Genomic DNA, 17,500 nt, shown 5'->3' on the forward strand with positions numbered 1-17,500 from the left:
TCACCCTCTCTCTCTCTTTCCTTCTCTCTCTCTCTCTCTCTCTCCCTCTCTCTCTTTCCTTCTCTCTCTCCCTCTCTCTCTTTCCTTCTCTCTCTCTCTCCTTCTCTCTTCCCCTCTCTCTCTCCGTCTCTCTCTCTCCCCCTCTCTATCTCCTTCTCTCTCTCTCCCTCTCTCTCTCTTTCCCCCTCTCTCTCCTTCTCTCTCCTTCTCTCTGTAAGCTTCTGGAGGGGGATCTTGTGGACGGGTAAGCGCTCAGCTCCTCTTGACCTTTGACCTTATCATACATGTTCACCATCACATTTATATCGCTGTTGAGACTGGGGAGTGGCAGTGTGTGTGTGTGTGTGTGTGTGTGTGTGTGTGTGTGTGTGTGTGTGTGTGTGGCGGGGGGGGGGGGGTAGTAATGTTACATAAACAGCCTCATTCAGGGTAAATGTGTGTGTAGTTTGTTGCGTGTGAATGTATGTGTAGTGTGTTGTGTTTGTAAATATGTGTGTTCAGAAGTGCGTGCAGTGGTGATCAGTCAACCATGAGGATTTGATAAGTTAGTCCAGTGGTGTGTGTGAAGTGTGTGAACTGGAGTGCGGTGTGTGTGTGTGTGGAGCATGTCCAGAGAGCTGTCAAGAGTGCTTTAGCTAACAGGAACAGCATGGAGTTGTGGCTTTACCTCGGAAATCCCCTGTCAGAATTTGATTTTCATAACATTTTGTCGTGTTCTATTTTCAGAGGAATATTTCTCAAAGTAAACATTATATCAGCAATGAACAACATAGACATTAAATGTTTGGGTAGAACCCAGAAAGAGAATAATAGGTACCTGTAATAAAAATGGCTCTTTTTATATTGCTATTTATACGACTGTGAAACTGTAATGAATTTGTGTTACCCCATTTCAGTAGAATTTGAACAATGATGACTGCAGAATAGCTTCAGAAAATATTTAATATATATTTTAAATATATAATTTTTTCATATTGGAGAATCCAAATAAAACCATTTGAATGTGTGTGTGTGTGTGTCCTCAGATCTTCCAGGAGGATGTGATGCGTTCTCTGCTGCAGAACTCCATGCACGTGTTCCGAGCCATCAGTGGAACCGCCCCTGACCTGGGATAGAGGAACCTTGACTTCACACACACTCATCGGACTGTACACACACACACACACACACACACACACACACACACACACACACACACACTCATTGGGTTGTACATGCACATTGTACTCATTATCACAAACAGCTGTCATCGATTTCAAGTCAGCGTGTAGCTGGCTGGCTTGCATTCAGACTGTGGATCCAAACTGTGTGTGTGTGTGTGTGTGTTCCCTGGCTGGACTGCAGCTTAAACACACATAGCATTTTGGATTCTCTGGACCTCTATTATCTCCGTCATCTGATCCCCTCACACACACACACTCACAAAAACAAACACACACACACACACACACACACTCACAAACACACACACACACACACACACAAACACACACACAAACACTCACACACACACACACACACACACACACACACACACACACACACTCACAAACACACACACACACACAAACACACACATACACACACACACTCACAAACACGCACACACACACACACACACACACACACACGCACACACACACTCTCTCTCTTTGACTGCTGACTATTCCACTGCCAGTGTTTCTTGTATGTATAGGAGTTGGCCCCATGTGTGTTCACTAGCGGAGCATTAGGATGAATGTAACTTCATGCCCTGTGCTGTGTCAGAGTGTGTTCTCGTGCTGAGACTGTGGCTGGGTTGTGTGTGTTTGTGGGTGTGTGTGTGTGTGTGTGTGTGTGTGTGTGTGTGTGTGTGTGTGTGTGAGAGAGAGAGCGATTGCATAACAGTCTAGAGTATGAAATACATTTCCTATAGAGGAAAGGGATGACACCATGTCATCACCATGGGGTAAGAGCATAAAAATTCACACACACACACTCGCACGCACACATCACACACATGTGCGCTTACCCACCCACTCATACACACAAATATGCATTTGTCTGTCTGTCTGTCTGTCTGTCTGTCTGTCTGCGTGCGTGTGTGTGTTGAATAGCAGGGTGTTGCGCATTAGGGGTGGCAGAAAAGGAAAAAGCAGATGCTGTTGAGTAACCAAGTGCTTTTTCTGCCTGCGGTCCCCCACACGTCATGCTGAAACCCTTCTCTGCCAACAAGCGTCATTCTTTAAAGTGTCACATGATGGAGACACCCCCCCCCCCCCCCCCTCCACTCCTCCTGTCCTCTCACTCGTCTCCACTCCTCCCGTCCTCTCACTCGTCTCCACTCCTCCTGTCCTGTCCTGTCCTGTCCTCTCACTCCCCTCCCCTCCTCCTGTCCTGTCCTCTCACTCCCCTCCCCTCCTCCTGTCCTGTCCTCTCACTCGTCTCCACTCCTCCCGTCCTCTCACTCTCACTCCCCTCCTCCTGTCCTCTCACTCCCCTCCCCTCCTCCTGTCCTGTCCTCTCACTTGTCTCCACTTCTCCTGTCCTGACATTTGCAAAAAGTATTTTCAGATATTCTTATGTTTTTTTCATACTCACATATTTAAAAGAAATGCTGCTGTCACCTTTCATATTCTCTGCCCGTATGCGTGTGTGTGTGTGTGTGTGTGTGTGTGTGTGTGTGTGTGTGCGTCTATCTGGGGAAGAACACCAGTGTGTGTGTGTGTGTGTGTGTGTGTGCGTCTATCTGTGGAAGAACACCAGTGTGTGTGTGTGTGTGTGTGTGTCTGTCTGTCTGGAGAAGAACACCAGTGTGTGTGTGTGTGCATGTGCGTCTATCAGGAGAAGAACACCAGTGTGTGTGTGTGTGTGTGTGTGTGTGTGTGTGTGTGTGTATATATGTGTGTGTCTATCTGGGGAAGACGACCAATGTGTCTGTGTGTGTGTCTGTCTGTCTGGGGAAGAACACCAGTGTGCGTGTGCGTTTGTGTGTGCCTGTGCGTCTACCTGGAGAAGAACACCAGTGTGTGTGTGTGTGTGTGTGTGTGTGTGTGTGTGTGTGTGTGTGTGTATGTATGTATGTGTGCGTCTATCTGGGGAAGAACACCAGTGTGTGTGTGTCTGTGTCTAGAGAAGAACACCTGTGTGCCTCTCTGGTTGTTTCATTCCTTTTCTGCCTTTTATCTATCTATCTATCGTCGTTCAATCAAGCAATGGAGCTGTAAACAGTTTTGTTTTTCATACACCTCTGTGTTGGAGCACTTGGGGCGATATTGAGAGTAACTGCAGATTGATACTGTAATATTAGAAAGAGAAGTGTAAATCAGGTCACAGTCATACTGCAGTTGCTCTGACTTGTGTCCACCTCATGCTAAGTGGAATGTTGGAATGTTATTTTGCATTGTACGAAGGACACGTGCTTGTTAAAAAGTACTTCTGAAAAATGTTTTTTTTATTTTTTTTTTAAATAAATCACATTTGAAATCAACTTTGGTCAGGTGAAAATTTGCTGTATAGAAATATGCTTGGTGAAAACTCGTCTCTTATTCTTTCTGTTGACGTGTGTGTGTGTGAGAGAGAGAGAGCTTCCTCTAGGGCAGTGGTTCTCAAACTTTTTCTGTCATTCCCCACTTTGAACAAGGGGGCCTTTTCAAGCCCCACCTCTCCCACATCGATCCAATAAAATGGTTGGCCAAGCTTAAAACTGTCAAATTTAATGAAATAACGATACGTTCGTAATCTTAATCAATAACAAATAACATCAGTTCAAAGATAGAGAAAATCAATAACAAATAACGTCAGTTCAGAAATAGAGAAAATAAAAGTGCAATGGTGTCAATCATTGCCTCAAATGGGCTGAGTTCCAAAAATAAAGAAAAGGGTCCTACTATGCATTTGTGTTATCAATGGTAGGCCGCTTTGGATAAAGGCGTCTGCTAAATGACTAAATGTAATGTAATGTAAAATTGTCAAATTTATTGAAATTTTCAATTGTCTTTTAGTTTGATTTTTTGGTGGACCAGCTCAGTAGCTCAACCAGTATTTCGTGTCACAAATGTATCCATAACGTCAATATTAGCCTACCGCCCACTACACTTTCATGCTCTGGGAAAGTTTTTTTTCATTGTTCCGCTGCAATTAATACGCCAATGTCAATCAAAATGTTTGCACTATGGTTCCAGGTCACATTTTCATCCCGGTCCCCCATATAATGTTAATACAGTGTTGTATAATGGAGTAACACGTAGGCTACAGGGTGGGTGTGGTAGACCGAGAGAGAGAGAACGGTGATGCACACGGATAGACACCGGAGCAAAGTTATGTTGTTGTAACTTTGAACTCCGTGCAAACAGTGTGGAGAATAAATCCTCGGGCCAAATCAATTTGCTCATCAACCGCAGACCAAATGGAAAGGGAGATAACCCCGGAGTTTAGAATATAGAACACTTCGGCCCTGGAGCAGTAAACAAAAGTCTTCCTTGTAGGCCTAATATCCGACTACAAATAGCAGGAAAGGTTAACAACAGGCTAATTAATACAACAATTAATATAAATAACAATACAATACTTTATGGGCAAATGAAAACAATATTTCTTAGTTTGAGTGTGGTTGTTTATCGTTATTGATCGTTATTGTCTATAAAGGAAGGCATTGCAACGGGAAAATCTCCCGTCCATCGCGTCCATTCGCGCCTCACCTGTCACAACGCTGCACTAGGGGATAAGCCTACAGCAGAACCAAGACGAGGGTGAAAATGGCAAACGCATACACTCTCATGCTCTCACACAGACGTCACCAACATGATGTATGATTTCCCTGAGGGGAAGTTCATCCTGGGAATCCATATGTCAAAATATGTATTAATCATGGAAGACGGGTGTCCTACGTGACAGAATGCGCTTGTGAGTTTGAGTGAGAGTGTGTGCCATTCCCAGGACCATGGACAGATTATGAAACCATGGGCCCCTGGGCCTGGACACACGCACACACACACACAAACACCATTAGGCGTATATATATATATTTTACCAACAATGTGTTGGATTTTACGGTCGAATTAGATACTTCGGCTATTGTATTGGGAAAGTAAACAGGTCAAAGTCTACTCCTTCGGTGAGGTGTGCACTGCCCTGCTATTGTTTCTGACATTACATGTGACAGTGCAACAGCCGAGTGATTCTTTTCCCAATTGAAACTGATCAAGACCTACCAGGGGCAGCATGGGGCAGGGAGGCTGAATGGGCTGGCTATCCTGTCCATTGAAAAAGCAAATCATGCATCACCACTTTTATGTTTGAAAGGCGTCGTTCGGCAGGTGTGCTGTGCCTCTGGCTGTGCTCAATCAGCTTGTCGGTCTTGACGTTCAGATTCTGCGCCTAAACTAGCTATATCGTATCGTCTCGTCACATGATCAAATAGAGACTTGACATTGGACAACAAGATACATATTACCCAGTAATCATCATTGCATATCTGTATATGACAAAAATAACAAAGAAAATAAGAAATTATTCATTTAATTGAATCAGTTTTTTAATAGTTTCTATAGTTTATGTACGATAAGCATATAATTGTGTTATAGATTGCTACTGACGATTTCCCCATAAAAATGATGAAAACCATGACAGAGACAGGTTTGCCATTTGGAGGGCATATATTGCATAAGGTATCCTGGAATGCAAAACAAATGACTCATTGGTCACTGTTGCATTAATCTAGCGACACTCTGATTTTCATAAATCCGAGAAAAGTAATAGGGCAGGCCCTGCTTTGCCTACGAACCCTCCGCGCTGGCTGCATTGTCTATAGTTACGCCCCAGGCACATATGCACATTTTCTAACACAGCGTAGGTACACTCAATAAAAGCCAATAGCAAATTAACAAATTGATCTTTTTCAACCACAAATAAGAGATACATCAGCGACTTCACGCAGAGGCTCTGGCTTAGGGGCCCCCTGAGCTCATGGGCCCGGTAGGGTTAGGGTTAGGCCCGTTCGGTAATCCATCCCTGCCCAGGACATACCTTTATCCTAGCTAATCTTAACCCCAAAAGCAGTAGCTAATTCAGGGATGGATTAGACTACCAAACGGGCCTACCGGGCCCAGGCCCAGGGGCCCATGAGCTCAGGGGGGCCCTAAACCAGAGCCTCTGCGTGAAGTCGCTGTTATGTATCTCTTATTTGTGGTTGAAAGAGGTGTATCTTGTTAATTTGCTGTTGGCCTTAATTTAGTGTACATGTGCTGTCTTAGAAAATGTGTATGTGCGCTGTAAATCCTGTTGAGTTACAGGTACATTTTGTTCTTGTGCTGTTGAAAGAAAATGTCATTACATTTAAGGAATGTGCTGCGAGTGCGCGGGGTGGGGGGGGGCTATTACATGTCCAGGCCCAGGGGCCCATGGTTTCATGATCCGTCCATGCTAATATTGAGGATTGATTCGGTTGAAGTGTTTTGAGTGTTTTAGCCAGGCGGGCGTAAATTCTGCCCTGAAAGAGTTAAAAATTGCCACAGGAATATGGACTCCGCCTATTGCGTTGACAGTTGCTCAACACACAGCGCATGAGTTTCTGTTGGAGATGTCCGTCGAGGGAGGTAGATTGGACGTGGCGCTTTCCGAGCGGGGCTGTCTGTGTGCGGCTCAATACATTGTTGGTGTAATCAAATTCCATTCTTGGATATAAACATATTCCTGATTGGGCTGCGAGGCTCTTCTTGGTTTGGGGATTTTCCTGTTTGGATTGAGCGACTCGACTCGTCATGACTTTCCTCTACTGGAATATTTCAATACTCCTGTGTTTTTATTGCGTTTCCCTGGCAGTAGCAGACGCAGCAGGTAAGTGCGAGCGGGTAACATTGTCACTCTTGTATGATTAAACTACTTAAATCAGAACTCAGCACATTATGTGCTTTGAGGAATCGTGGAAAAGCACTACGGAAACCATAATAAACCTCAAGTAGTGTAATCATTTCCAGGAAAAATCTAGTGACGTCAGTCATACTCATTTGGATTTCTAAACATTAGAGGAAGGACACCGAACAGAGTGCCCTCGTGGTGTATTAGAGCATATAACAGGGAACGTTTGCTGTAAGGGTAATTTACATTGATAAGTATTTTACCGTAAACGTGTGTTTGACCATAACATGGTATAGGTTATATTGAAACACTGGTGTTTTGCAGGGGAGCTGCCTGCACCTGTGAATCCTCAGGTGTTCTGGTTGTCGGAGTTTTGCCCGAGAATTAATTGGACCAGACCAGACATTTCGGACACATGCGTGGTTAACTATACAATCGATACAAAGTCCAGGGCCTCAAAAGAGCAGGTGAGTTTACCCACATACGAGTCATGTATTCAATAGCCTAGACTACATTTGCCAGTTGGTGAAGAACTTTACTCGCTGGCTTCCTGTTCGTTGGCTGTATGCCTAAAATAACCTGTTTTCGTCACAACTGGGAGTGTGACTAAGATGCGCGAGCCTTTCTGTTCAGCCTTGCCACAACCTGTCAGGTTAGTTTTTTTCCCCGTATGAAGCGGAACCCACCTTTTGGGAATGACGTTTGAGGCCGTGTTTGAAAACACCTATTTAAAATTTGATGAGCCCCCGTCACTTGTCACAAGCTCCAAGCCTTATCAAGCAGCCAGCCGTAGAATATTTGTTTATCTCTGACCGTTGTCATGATAAGCTTATCATAGTAGACCTGCTACAGCACGACACCGTGAGATTGCTGTCTAGTAACACGCACATTACCAAAAAGCGTGCAAAGTTGAAGAATTTTAAACAAAGATTTCTCTCAAATGTTTTTCGAACTTTTAGGTGTGGTAGTGTATTGCAAAAGTGCAATGGTGTATTTATTATCGTTTAAAATCGAGATCGGGAGCAAAATGACAGTGTCTATATTTAGACTGGGTCAGACTTTTTAGATTTCTCTAAAATGCATTGATAGATTTTTGTTCATTCTTTGTGTATGGGTCTTTCAGGCGTGGTAGTGTATTATAAAACTGAAATGCTGTATTTACGGGACAATGGAGTGAACTGAAGTCAATGGACATCATGAACCAAGAATAGCCGAGTTCAAAGAAAAAACTGACAGATAGTTTGACGTCAGTTTCCCTCAATGCTCCTTAAAGACCATTATGCGAGAATTGGTATGTTTTTGCCACTGAGCTCCCTCTAAAGTTGCGGAGTGTAGCTCACTTCTATACCACTGTTGTAAATACAAATCACGCTTCGAGACCCCTAATGGACAGTGGTACACGTGTATTTGTTGACAAGCTGAAGGATATGGAACCGGCAAAGACAACAGCGAAATCCAAAGAAGCATGTTTTATTTATTGTGACATTGGAGAGGAACGCTGATACTTTTTTTTCGGTCTCTTGCTCAGTTACTCTCTCTATTTCTCTTCTTCGCTTCCTCCGACAATGTCTTCCTCGGTTTCTTCTTCGCCTCTGCCACAATGTGCATATAGAGAATACTGCATTAGCGTCCTCTTATAGCAAGCGGAAGGGTCTATTTGTGGTGGTGCCATTAAGCATTACGCAGTTCTCGTGAGGGATATTGTGCCCTCTCCCCCGAAGTTATAGGCGTGCTGTGGCAGTGGCATAGACGCCATTCTCCATATTGCAAGTCAGTTTAACTGTCATGTCATATAGCTTTGGGGTTATTTCACTGTGCTCTGATACATCACCTCCACGTATTGCTGATTCCAGCGGTTAATCCACAAATTAATACAGGTCATGTAGGCCTACATTTCACTGTGCGCTACATCTGAGCATTTACTTTCCAGCGGTGTAGATGGTATTTTTCTCGGCAGTGACACTTATCGTTTAGGGCAGTGTTTCCCAAACTTTTTACAGGCCCGTACCCCTTCAGACATTCAATCTCTAGCTACGTACCACCACCCCCGCGCTTATATAAATATGTATATTTTCATGTTGGTAAAACTGCAGCAACCCACACGGGCACAAAGCGCGGGCATAAAAGGTTATACAATGTTTTGGCGCTCATGGTGACCAATCCGTCAACCATGTTGACCCGTTTATTGTTATGCAGGTGAGACGATGAGTACCACCACGCGAGAAGGATCGAGTCCCACAGTGCAGATAACCAGTCCCACACCAACAAGAGACTGAATATTATTATGAGTAAATAAAAACAAGTAGTGAACATGTGCCTTTGTTTTAGTTGTGATTTTGATTCAGGATTAGCATAGATATTTTCTTTAACAGTATAAAGCAGAGGCTCTTGTCAAAGGTGGAACAGCTGAACCTTAGACATTCAGTGCATCTGTTTACTCGTTCTGTTCTATGTGATACACTACAATGCTTTGCAGCAGTATTTCCTCAATATTAAAATCTGTGTGCTGTTTTGTGAAAATCATGTAACTACGTAAGGCCTGCAAAATCCTTGCTAATACCAACAACAGCACAATTGTGGCTGACAAAAGCTTGCTAACATGTGAAGTGGACACCCCAGTCATGCTGCTAACCCCTGCCCAACTCACAGACTCTACTGCCCCACAGACATTCATGATGCATCACACTCTGTTGCCCTGGTTACTGCCCTACAGACATTCATGATGCATCACACTCTGCTGCCCTGGTTTTGCTCTTAGTCCTACCCCTGCTCCCCCAGTCTGGGGCTTCACTGGTCTAGTATACAGAGCGCGAGTGATGACCTGTGTGTGTGTGTGTGTGTGTGTGTGTGTGTGCGCGTGTGTGTGTGTGTGTGCGTGTGTGTGTGTGTGTGGCGCTCCCCAGGAGGTCTGGGACCTGGTTTATCACAGCCGCTATCCAGGGACCAGCGCGGTGGTCCCCTGTATGTCTCGGGAGAAGGACATCCGCTTCATCATCACAACAGTCCCTACAGCAAACTGCAAGCAGCACTCTGATAGCGAGCCTTTCAACTTGACAGTCCCACATCAGCCAGGTAACACACACACACACACCACACACACACACACACACACACACACACACACACACACACACACACACCACCAACACACAGAGAGACACATATACTCCCTACACACACACTTGTATCTTTTCTCAGCATTCTGATGGTGTGTTTTACGGTCTCCTCCTTGTTTCCCTGCAGAGGTTGTGAAGGACTTCATGTGTGGCTTCTACACCAATCAAGACATCAACTGCACCTGGCTCCCTTCAGACAACGTCATAAACCTGCAGAGTTACTACTGGTATAACCCTCTGTCTGTCTGTCTGTCTGTCTGTCTGTGTGGAGGTCTGTTTGTCTGTCTGTCTGTGTGGAGGTCTGTTTGTCTGTCTGTCTGTGTGGAAGTTTGTGTCTCTCTCTCTCTCTCTTTTCCTCTGTTTCTCTCTTGTGCTCTCCTTTTATCATTCTCCCTCTGTCTGTTTATCTACAGCTCTGTCTCTCCTTCTCTCCGTCGCTCTCTCGCTCTCTTTCCATCTGTCTGTGTTTGGCCTTCTGTCTTGTATCTCTGTCTCAATTGTTTGCAGTGGCGGCGCGGCGCTTTTGAAACTGGATATTGTGGAGGTGGAAGTGTGTCCACCAACAAACAGACAAAAATACTTTGCTTTCTGAACTGATCTTGACCAACAGGCTGACTGGCTTGCATATTGTAGTATAGTTAAGGGAACGCGAACTACGGAAGCCAGGAGAGGAGACCGCGAAAGTACAGAGATAGGTCACATGTATGTTAGACGAACAGAGTTGACAATAAAAGAAGTTAATGACAACCAGTTTCTTTATTGGACAACACAACATTTATGGCGACGAGGATAGTTTAAAAGGACTCAAGATTGAAAATGCAAGATTCATCCAAATACACTGAAGAACGACACGGATTCAACGTTCAAAACCGACAGTGAAGTCTGCTAGTTGAACACGTTAGCTAGGCTAGTGCATCGAGATGGAGGACCGCGGAACACCTGCTGTTGTTCCAGTCGGATATGCTATGGCACAGATATCACCTCCAAACCCTTTGAACATGGGAGCTTCAGACTTGTATACGGAATATACACTTTGGATGGAGTCTTATACATTTTTTGAGATAGCCAGTGGATCCATACACAATCCAGATGAGGTGAGAAGAGCTACTTTGCTACACTGTATAGGCACACCAGTGCAACGAATTTTTGCTAATCTGCCTGGTCCGAAAGTAACGTTTGAAGAAGCTAAGACTGCTCTGACTACCTACTTTACACCTCAGAGAAATGTTGTTCTAGAAAGGCATAAATTCAGACAAAGAACTCAGACTCAAGACGAGACTATTGATGCGTTCGTGAATGCACTCAGAGAACTAGCTAGATCGTGTGACTTCGGAACACTTGAATCGGACATGATAAGAGATCAGATTGTGGAGAAATGCGTGAACTAAAGACTACGTGACAAATTGCTGCAAGAGGAAGGGCTCACATTGGAAAGAACATTAAGAGTATCAAGAGTTTTTGAAGCTACACAGGTTGAAGCAAGAGCACTGTCGGATGGCAGTTATCAGAAAGATAGCCATGTGAACTTCAATAGGAGTGGACACAGAGCAAGCGCAGGGCACGAGAAAAGAACGAAAGGATTCGGAAAAGACAGAGAAGATGATAACAACGGTACTGCGTGTCATAGATGTGGAATGTCTAACCACACAGCAGATGACTGCGGAGCTAGAACTGCTAAATGCCTCTACTGTAAGAAGGTGGGTCATTATGCGGGAGTTTGTAGGAAAAAGAACAGCTCCACAGGGGAAATAGAAATCAAAGGCAAAAATGATTCAAAACAAAGAAAATCAGAAAAGCCTATTAGGATTGTAAATGAGCAGAATTCAGATGATTCTGATGAATTTATTTATTCAGTAAATCCAGAAGGCAAAGAAACAATCCAAATTAATGCAAACAAAGTGAAGATGGTAATTGATACAGGAAGCAGCAGAAACTTCATAGGAGATGGTCTTTACAATAGACTGTTTAAAAGAAATACAAAGTTGAGACAGACAACCAAGAAGTTGTATGCATATGGACAGAAAACACCTTTGCCGTGCATTGGATTTTTTGAAGCTGAGCTTTGCTGGAAGGACAGCAAAATAAAGGATGATGTCTATGTTATCAGAGGAGATGTTGAAGCACTGTTAGGAAGAACATCTAGCTTCTCAATGAAAATTCTGAGCAAGAAAGAGACAATCAACACAGTACAACATTCAGCAGAAAGATTTCAGAACTTGTTTGAAGAATATGCAGAACTTTTCAAAAGACTAGGAAAAGTGAACGGCTACACGCACAAAGTGACAGTAGATCATACCATCAGTACCAGTACATCAGTACAGTACATCAGTACCATCAGTAGCACAGAAACTGAGACAAATTCCATATCACATGAAGGAAGCAGTGAATCAGGAATTAGACAAAATGCTTGAGCACGATATCATAGAGGAAGTCAATGAAGGATCTGAATGGGTGTCAAACCTACTGCTCACACCGAAGAAAGATACAGCTGAGATGAGACTATGCGTAGACCTCAGAGAAGCGAACAAAGCTGTTATCAGAGAAAGGCATCCCGTACCAACTGTTGATAGTATATTGCAAGCAGTTCAGGGTTCTAAAGTCTATGCAAAACTCGATGCCAGGAAAGGCTTTTGGCAAATTGAATTAGACCCAGAATCAAGGAAATTGACAACATTTATATCACACAGAGGCTGCTACAGGAACAAAAAAGTCCCGTTTGGATTATCATCAGCACCTGAGGCCTACCAGAAGGCTATGGATTTATTGATAAGTGGAATGCCTGAAATTGTATGCTACATGGATGATATGGTTCTGTATGCAGATGATGAAGACCAGCTGGAAGAAAGGCTGAGGAAAGTGTTTAAGAGATTTCAAGAAAGAGGATTAACACTTAACAAAGACAAATGTGTGCTGGGACTGAAACAAATTGAAATACTTATCTCAATAAGAATGTTATCTCAGGAGAAGGAATAAAGCCTGACCCAAAGAAAGTTGAAGCCATTAACAAAGCACCAAGACCTGAGAATGTGACATTACTCCGTTCTTTCTTAGGCACATGTGGATTTTTGATGAAGTTCATTCCAAACTACGCCAACATATCAGAGCCACTAAGAAGATTGACAAGAAAAGGTCAAGAATGGCAATGGAACAGTGAGACTGAAAAGTAATTTAATGACATGAAAAGAGCAATGGTAAGCCAACCATGTCTGGCATACTTCAAGCTTGACGCACAGACTACTGTGATTTCAGATGCCAGTCCAATAGGATTAGGAGCTGTACTACTTCAGAAACAGTCTAACGGACAAAAAAACAAACCAGTAGCTTATGGAAGTCGCTCACTGACCGCCACCGAGAGACGCTATTCTCAAATAGAACGTGAGGCTCTAGGATGTGTCTGGGCTGTAGAACACTTCAGAACATACTTATGGGGAAGCAAGTTTGTTTTACAAACAGATCACAAACCTTTGATCTATATGTTTAATCCAGAAAAAGCAACAATGCTACCACCACGAATCCAGAAACTTGGGATGAGACTGCACCCTTTTGAATACACAATTGAACATATAGCAGGGAAGTGTAATGTTGCAGATTCTCTCTCAAGACTTCCTTTGACTGTAACAGAAGACAACGAATATGTTGACGATTACATGGAGAGAGTACTTTCCATCATCACAAATGAAGTGCCTGCCATTACGCTTGATGACATCAGAAAAGACACACAGGAGGACGACGTACTACAGCAACTCGTTCCAATCATACAAACAGGACAATGGCCGACTCAGATTGCTGAGGAAATGCAACCATATAAAAGATGCGCAGAGGAATTATCAACGCAGACTGGATTGATCCTGAGAGCGCACCGGATCGTGCTGCCAAAAGGTAAAATCAGACAAGCAATGCATATAGCACATGAAACACATCAAGGAGTAGTGAGAACAAAACTATTTCTGAGAAATAAGTTTTATTGGCCTAATATGGACATTGATATTGAGAGAATGATTAGGAACTGCAATGCTTGCGTTCTGAACCAACCACTACATGAAGATCAGCCACTCCAACCACTAGAGTTACCTCCAAGGCCATGGACAAAGTTAGGCATAGATTTAGTTGGTCCAATAGGAAATCTACACATACTGACAGTCATTGATTACTACACGTCTTACCCAGAAGCTATAGTGTTATCAGATATATCATCACAGTCAGTGATTGGAGAACTGATGAAAATCTTTGCACGCTTTGGATACCCCCTAGAGGTAGTGACTGATAATGGCAGACAATTTGTAGCTCATCTCTTCGAAGATTTTCTCAAAACTTGTGGAATCAAGCACATTAGGGCGTCACCCTATTACCCCAAGAGTAATGGTAAGATAGAACGTTTCCATCGTTATCTGAAAAAGGCCTTCAGATCAGCCAAATGTGAAGGGAAGAACTGGATGGAGGAATTGCCAAAGATTCTCATGGCATACCGTACCACCCCTCACAGAGCATCAGGTGAAACTCCAGCCTACCTTATCTTTGGAAGGGATATGCGCACAAAACTACCAAACTTGGAGAAGGAAGAAGAAGAATGTGGGATCAGAAAACATCATGACGAATACAAAAACAGAATGAAAGAGTATGCAGATAAGAAACATGGAGCAAAAGAACACACTTTCAAAATTGGAGACATTGTATACATTGCAAATCTGGAAAACAGCAAATTAGATGCAAAATACAAGGACATTTGTTATGTCATATTAAGAAGCACTTCTGACAATTCTTTTGAACTGGTCAATACAGTAAATGGAACTCTGGTGATAAGGAATGTCAAACACCTCCGACATGCACCTTTCCCATTGGAGTTTAACATTCCCGAACCAGCGACACCGAACATGGACATGAGAGTACCTGAGGATACACCACATCCACAGCATCAGCCTGCTGTAGAAACCCCTCAAGAGACTGTCAATGTGCCAGAACCTAAACCACCAGAAGTAACCACCAGATCAGGGAGGGCTATCAAGAAACCAGCCCGTTTCAGAACATGATTGTAAAAAAAAAAAAAAGACAAAGAATGTACTCTTTTGAAAGAAATGTCTTATGTTTAATTTTGTGGAACAGAATACTTTGTTAGAGTTAAGGAACTGTTTGATTTAAAACTTTGAAATTAAGAATATGAGATCTAATTTACTTTAAGAATTGGAGACTAGGTCTACATGTTGAAATGTTATGTTATACCAGGATAGATTTAAAATGTATTTGATAAAGATAGAATAAATCTACAAAGGGAGGAGCTAGCACGGCTAACTGATGTGGACCAATAGGCTGATTGGCTTGCATATGTTGTCCTCCTCAGCAGTAGCTAGCACGGCTAACTGATCTGGACCAATAGGCTGATTGGCTTGCATATGTTGTCCTCCTCAGCAGTAGCTAGCACGGCTAACTGATCTGGACCAATAGGCTGATTGGCTTGCATATGTTGTCCTCCTCAGCAGTAGCTAGCACGGCTAACTGATCTGGACCAATCGGCTGATTGGCTTGCATATGTTGTCCTCCTCAGCAGTAACTAGCACGGCTGTCTCAGCCGTTTCCTCCCTTTCACCTATTCCATTTATTTAGAAGACATTGTGACCAAGACATTTAACGCATGTTTAGATTTCACTGACTAAACTCAGGAGGACATTCAGTTTAATAGTTTGTATCTTTGTGACAGCGTGACAATCCAATTTGGAATATAATGACGTGAAATGTTTCACATCTCTCTCTCTCTCTCTCTCTCTCTCTCTCTCTCTCTTCTTCCTCCTCCTCATGCTGTCAGGTTTCCAGGTACTCCTGCTGACCTCAATCCGTGTCCACTGGTCATGGTCAAGGGCTCGCAGCTGATTGGCTGCCACCTGAACAGCAGCCACCTCCACCCCAGTCTGGAGCTGTACTTCCTGATCAACGGCACCCGGGGGAACTCCGTCCTCACCAGCACCTTCAAGAGGAGCCTGAGGAAACTCTGTACGGGGAGAGACACGCTCAACACACACACACACACACACACACACACACACACACACACACACAGACACACGCGTGCAGGCACACAAATACTCAACAAGCGCATACTTCACACAATTCACACTCAATTCACACAATCACAGAGGCATACATTTGACACACAAATACACTGAATCTACACACACACGTGCAGGCACGCACACGCCAACAGTCTCAGTCTACGCACATACTCAGCTCACACACACACAGGCTCACACACACACTCCCAAATCATTAAATCTCACAATGCCAGTACCTGTGTGTTTACTAGTCTTGCCTCTACATAGTCCTGACTATGACACATACAATGCTAACAGACATGACAAAACATAGAAGAGAAGAAAATAAAAGAAAAGAAAAGAGAAGAGAGATATTTTCTTCATTCCAAGGCATGATTCCTATTGTTTAGAAAAAAATGTCTTGTCCTCTGTCTGGAACTCTGTCTCCCTTCTCTCCTTTCTCACCTCTCTCTCTGTCCCTCTCTTCTCTCTTCTTCTCTCTCCGTCACTCCAGTCAAACCCCCCCCTCCTGAAGTGACCATTAATCTGACCAGCCCCAAGACGCTACGCTTCTCCTGGGACCCTCTGGACTTCGATCGCTACTCTCACTGCATCCAGTACAAGTACAACTACAGCGAGTGCGGCAAAATTCATGTGAGTGTGTGAATTTGGGTTATGGCTGAAGCCCAACCTCAGTTTCCTTCATACGATTTTCCTTCAAAAATAGCACACACACACACACACACGGTGTAACCTGGAGTAGTCTATTTAACACACACACACACACACACACACACACACACAGGTTAAGCGTGTGGTCATTTCTCCTGATTCGTGTCCTTCTCCAGATAGACACCATCTTGGAGACCAGCGTGTCTGTGGATTACGTCCCCAAATGCAGATACTCGGTGTCGGTGAAGACCATGGTCGGCGAACTCTGTGGACAGGGGGAGAGTGAACCTAGTCGAGTTAAATACTACGGTGTGTTAAAACACACACATATCCACGCTCTCTGACACTCACTCACTAGCACACACACATTCTTTTCCATTTACCTCACATCCATCCTCCACCCTCCCTATTGGTTAAGCTGCACTTAGTGGTCACCTCCCTTTTATATTGTGGTCCGTATAAACACACACACCAAAACACACACACACACACACACACACACACTTGACTGAACCCAGCTGACGACAAACTTTAGACAAAGGACCAACAAGGTGAATTAAAGGGTTCTGGAGGTTTATTCCAAGGCACTCCTGCAGGGAGTCAATTCCAACATCAAGTAGAGGGAGGGAAAAGACTCAAGAGCATCAGAGTGTTACAGGTTAAATACTAGTCAGCCGTGGGAGGATACATTGGGGTGATAGGTCAACATTGGGGGTTTGTTACAGGTCAAGGTGGGGAAGGGGGCATGTGAGTGGGAGAGGATCTTCCTATGGAAGGTTCTGGATCCCAAAATGGTGGATACGTGATGTGTATTCAACCACCTGGGGCAGGAAGGATGTCTGCAAGGGTGCAAAG

The 17,500-nt window shown here is 43.8% G+C and overlaps 2 protein-coding genes across 3 annotated transcripts in view; both read left to right on the forward strand.

Annotated features, from left to right (window-relative positions):
- LOC116224561 (dedicator of cytokinesis protein 11-like) overlaps nt 1-1,454 on the forward strand; it is a 36,966-nt gene extending 35,512 nt beyond the window's left edge. The window contains exons 22-23 of one of the 2 annotated variants that reach the window (XM_031584689.2): nt 219-244; nt 1,026-1,454. In XM_031584689.2, coding sequence (XP_031440549.1) covers nt 219-244; nt 1,026-1,044 — 45 coding nt within the window. In that variant the 3' untranslated portion in view covers nt 1,045-1,454. The remainder of the gene's footprint in view (nt 1-218; nt 245-1,025) is intronic. The other variant, XM_031584688.2, reaches the window with a different exon arrangement.
- Nucleotides 1,455-6,532: 5,078 nt separating this feature from the next.
- il13ra1 (interleukin 13 receptor, alpha 1) overlaps nt 6,533-17,500 on the forward strand; it is a 13,628-nt gene continuing 2,660 nt past the window's right edge. The window contains exons 1-7 of the mRNA XM_031584885.2: nt 6,533-6,816; nt 7,162-7,304; nt 9,741-9,909; nt 10,081-10,180; nt 15,751-15,935; nt 16,488-16,627; nt 16,822-16,954. Coding sequence (XP_031440745.1) covers nt 6,741-6,816; nt 7,162-7,304; nt 9,741-9,909; nt 10,081-10,180; nt 15,751-15,935; nt 16,488-16,627; nt 16,822-16,954 — 946 coding nt within the window. The 5' untranslated portion in view covers nt 6,533-6,740. The remainder of the gene's footprint in view (nt 6,817-7,161; nt 7,305-9,740; nt 9,910-10,080; nt 10,181-15,750; nt 15,936-16,487; nt 16,628-16,821; nt 16,955-17,500) is intronic.

The sequence above is a fragment of the Clupea harengus genome, chromosome 18, assembly GCF_900700415.2.
Source record: "Clupea harengus chromosome 18, Ch_v2.0.2, whole genome shotgun sequence".
Lineage (NCBI taxonomy): Eukaryota > Metazoa > Chordata > Actinopteri > Clupeiformes > Clupeidae > Clupea > Clupea harengus.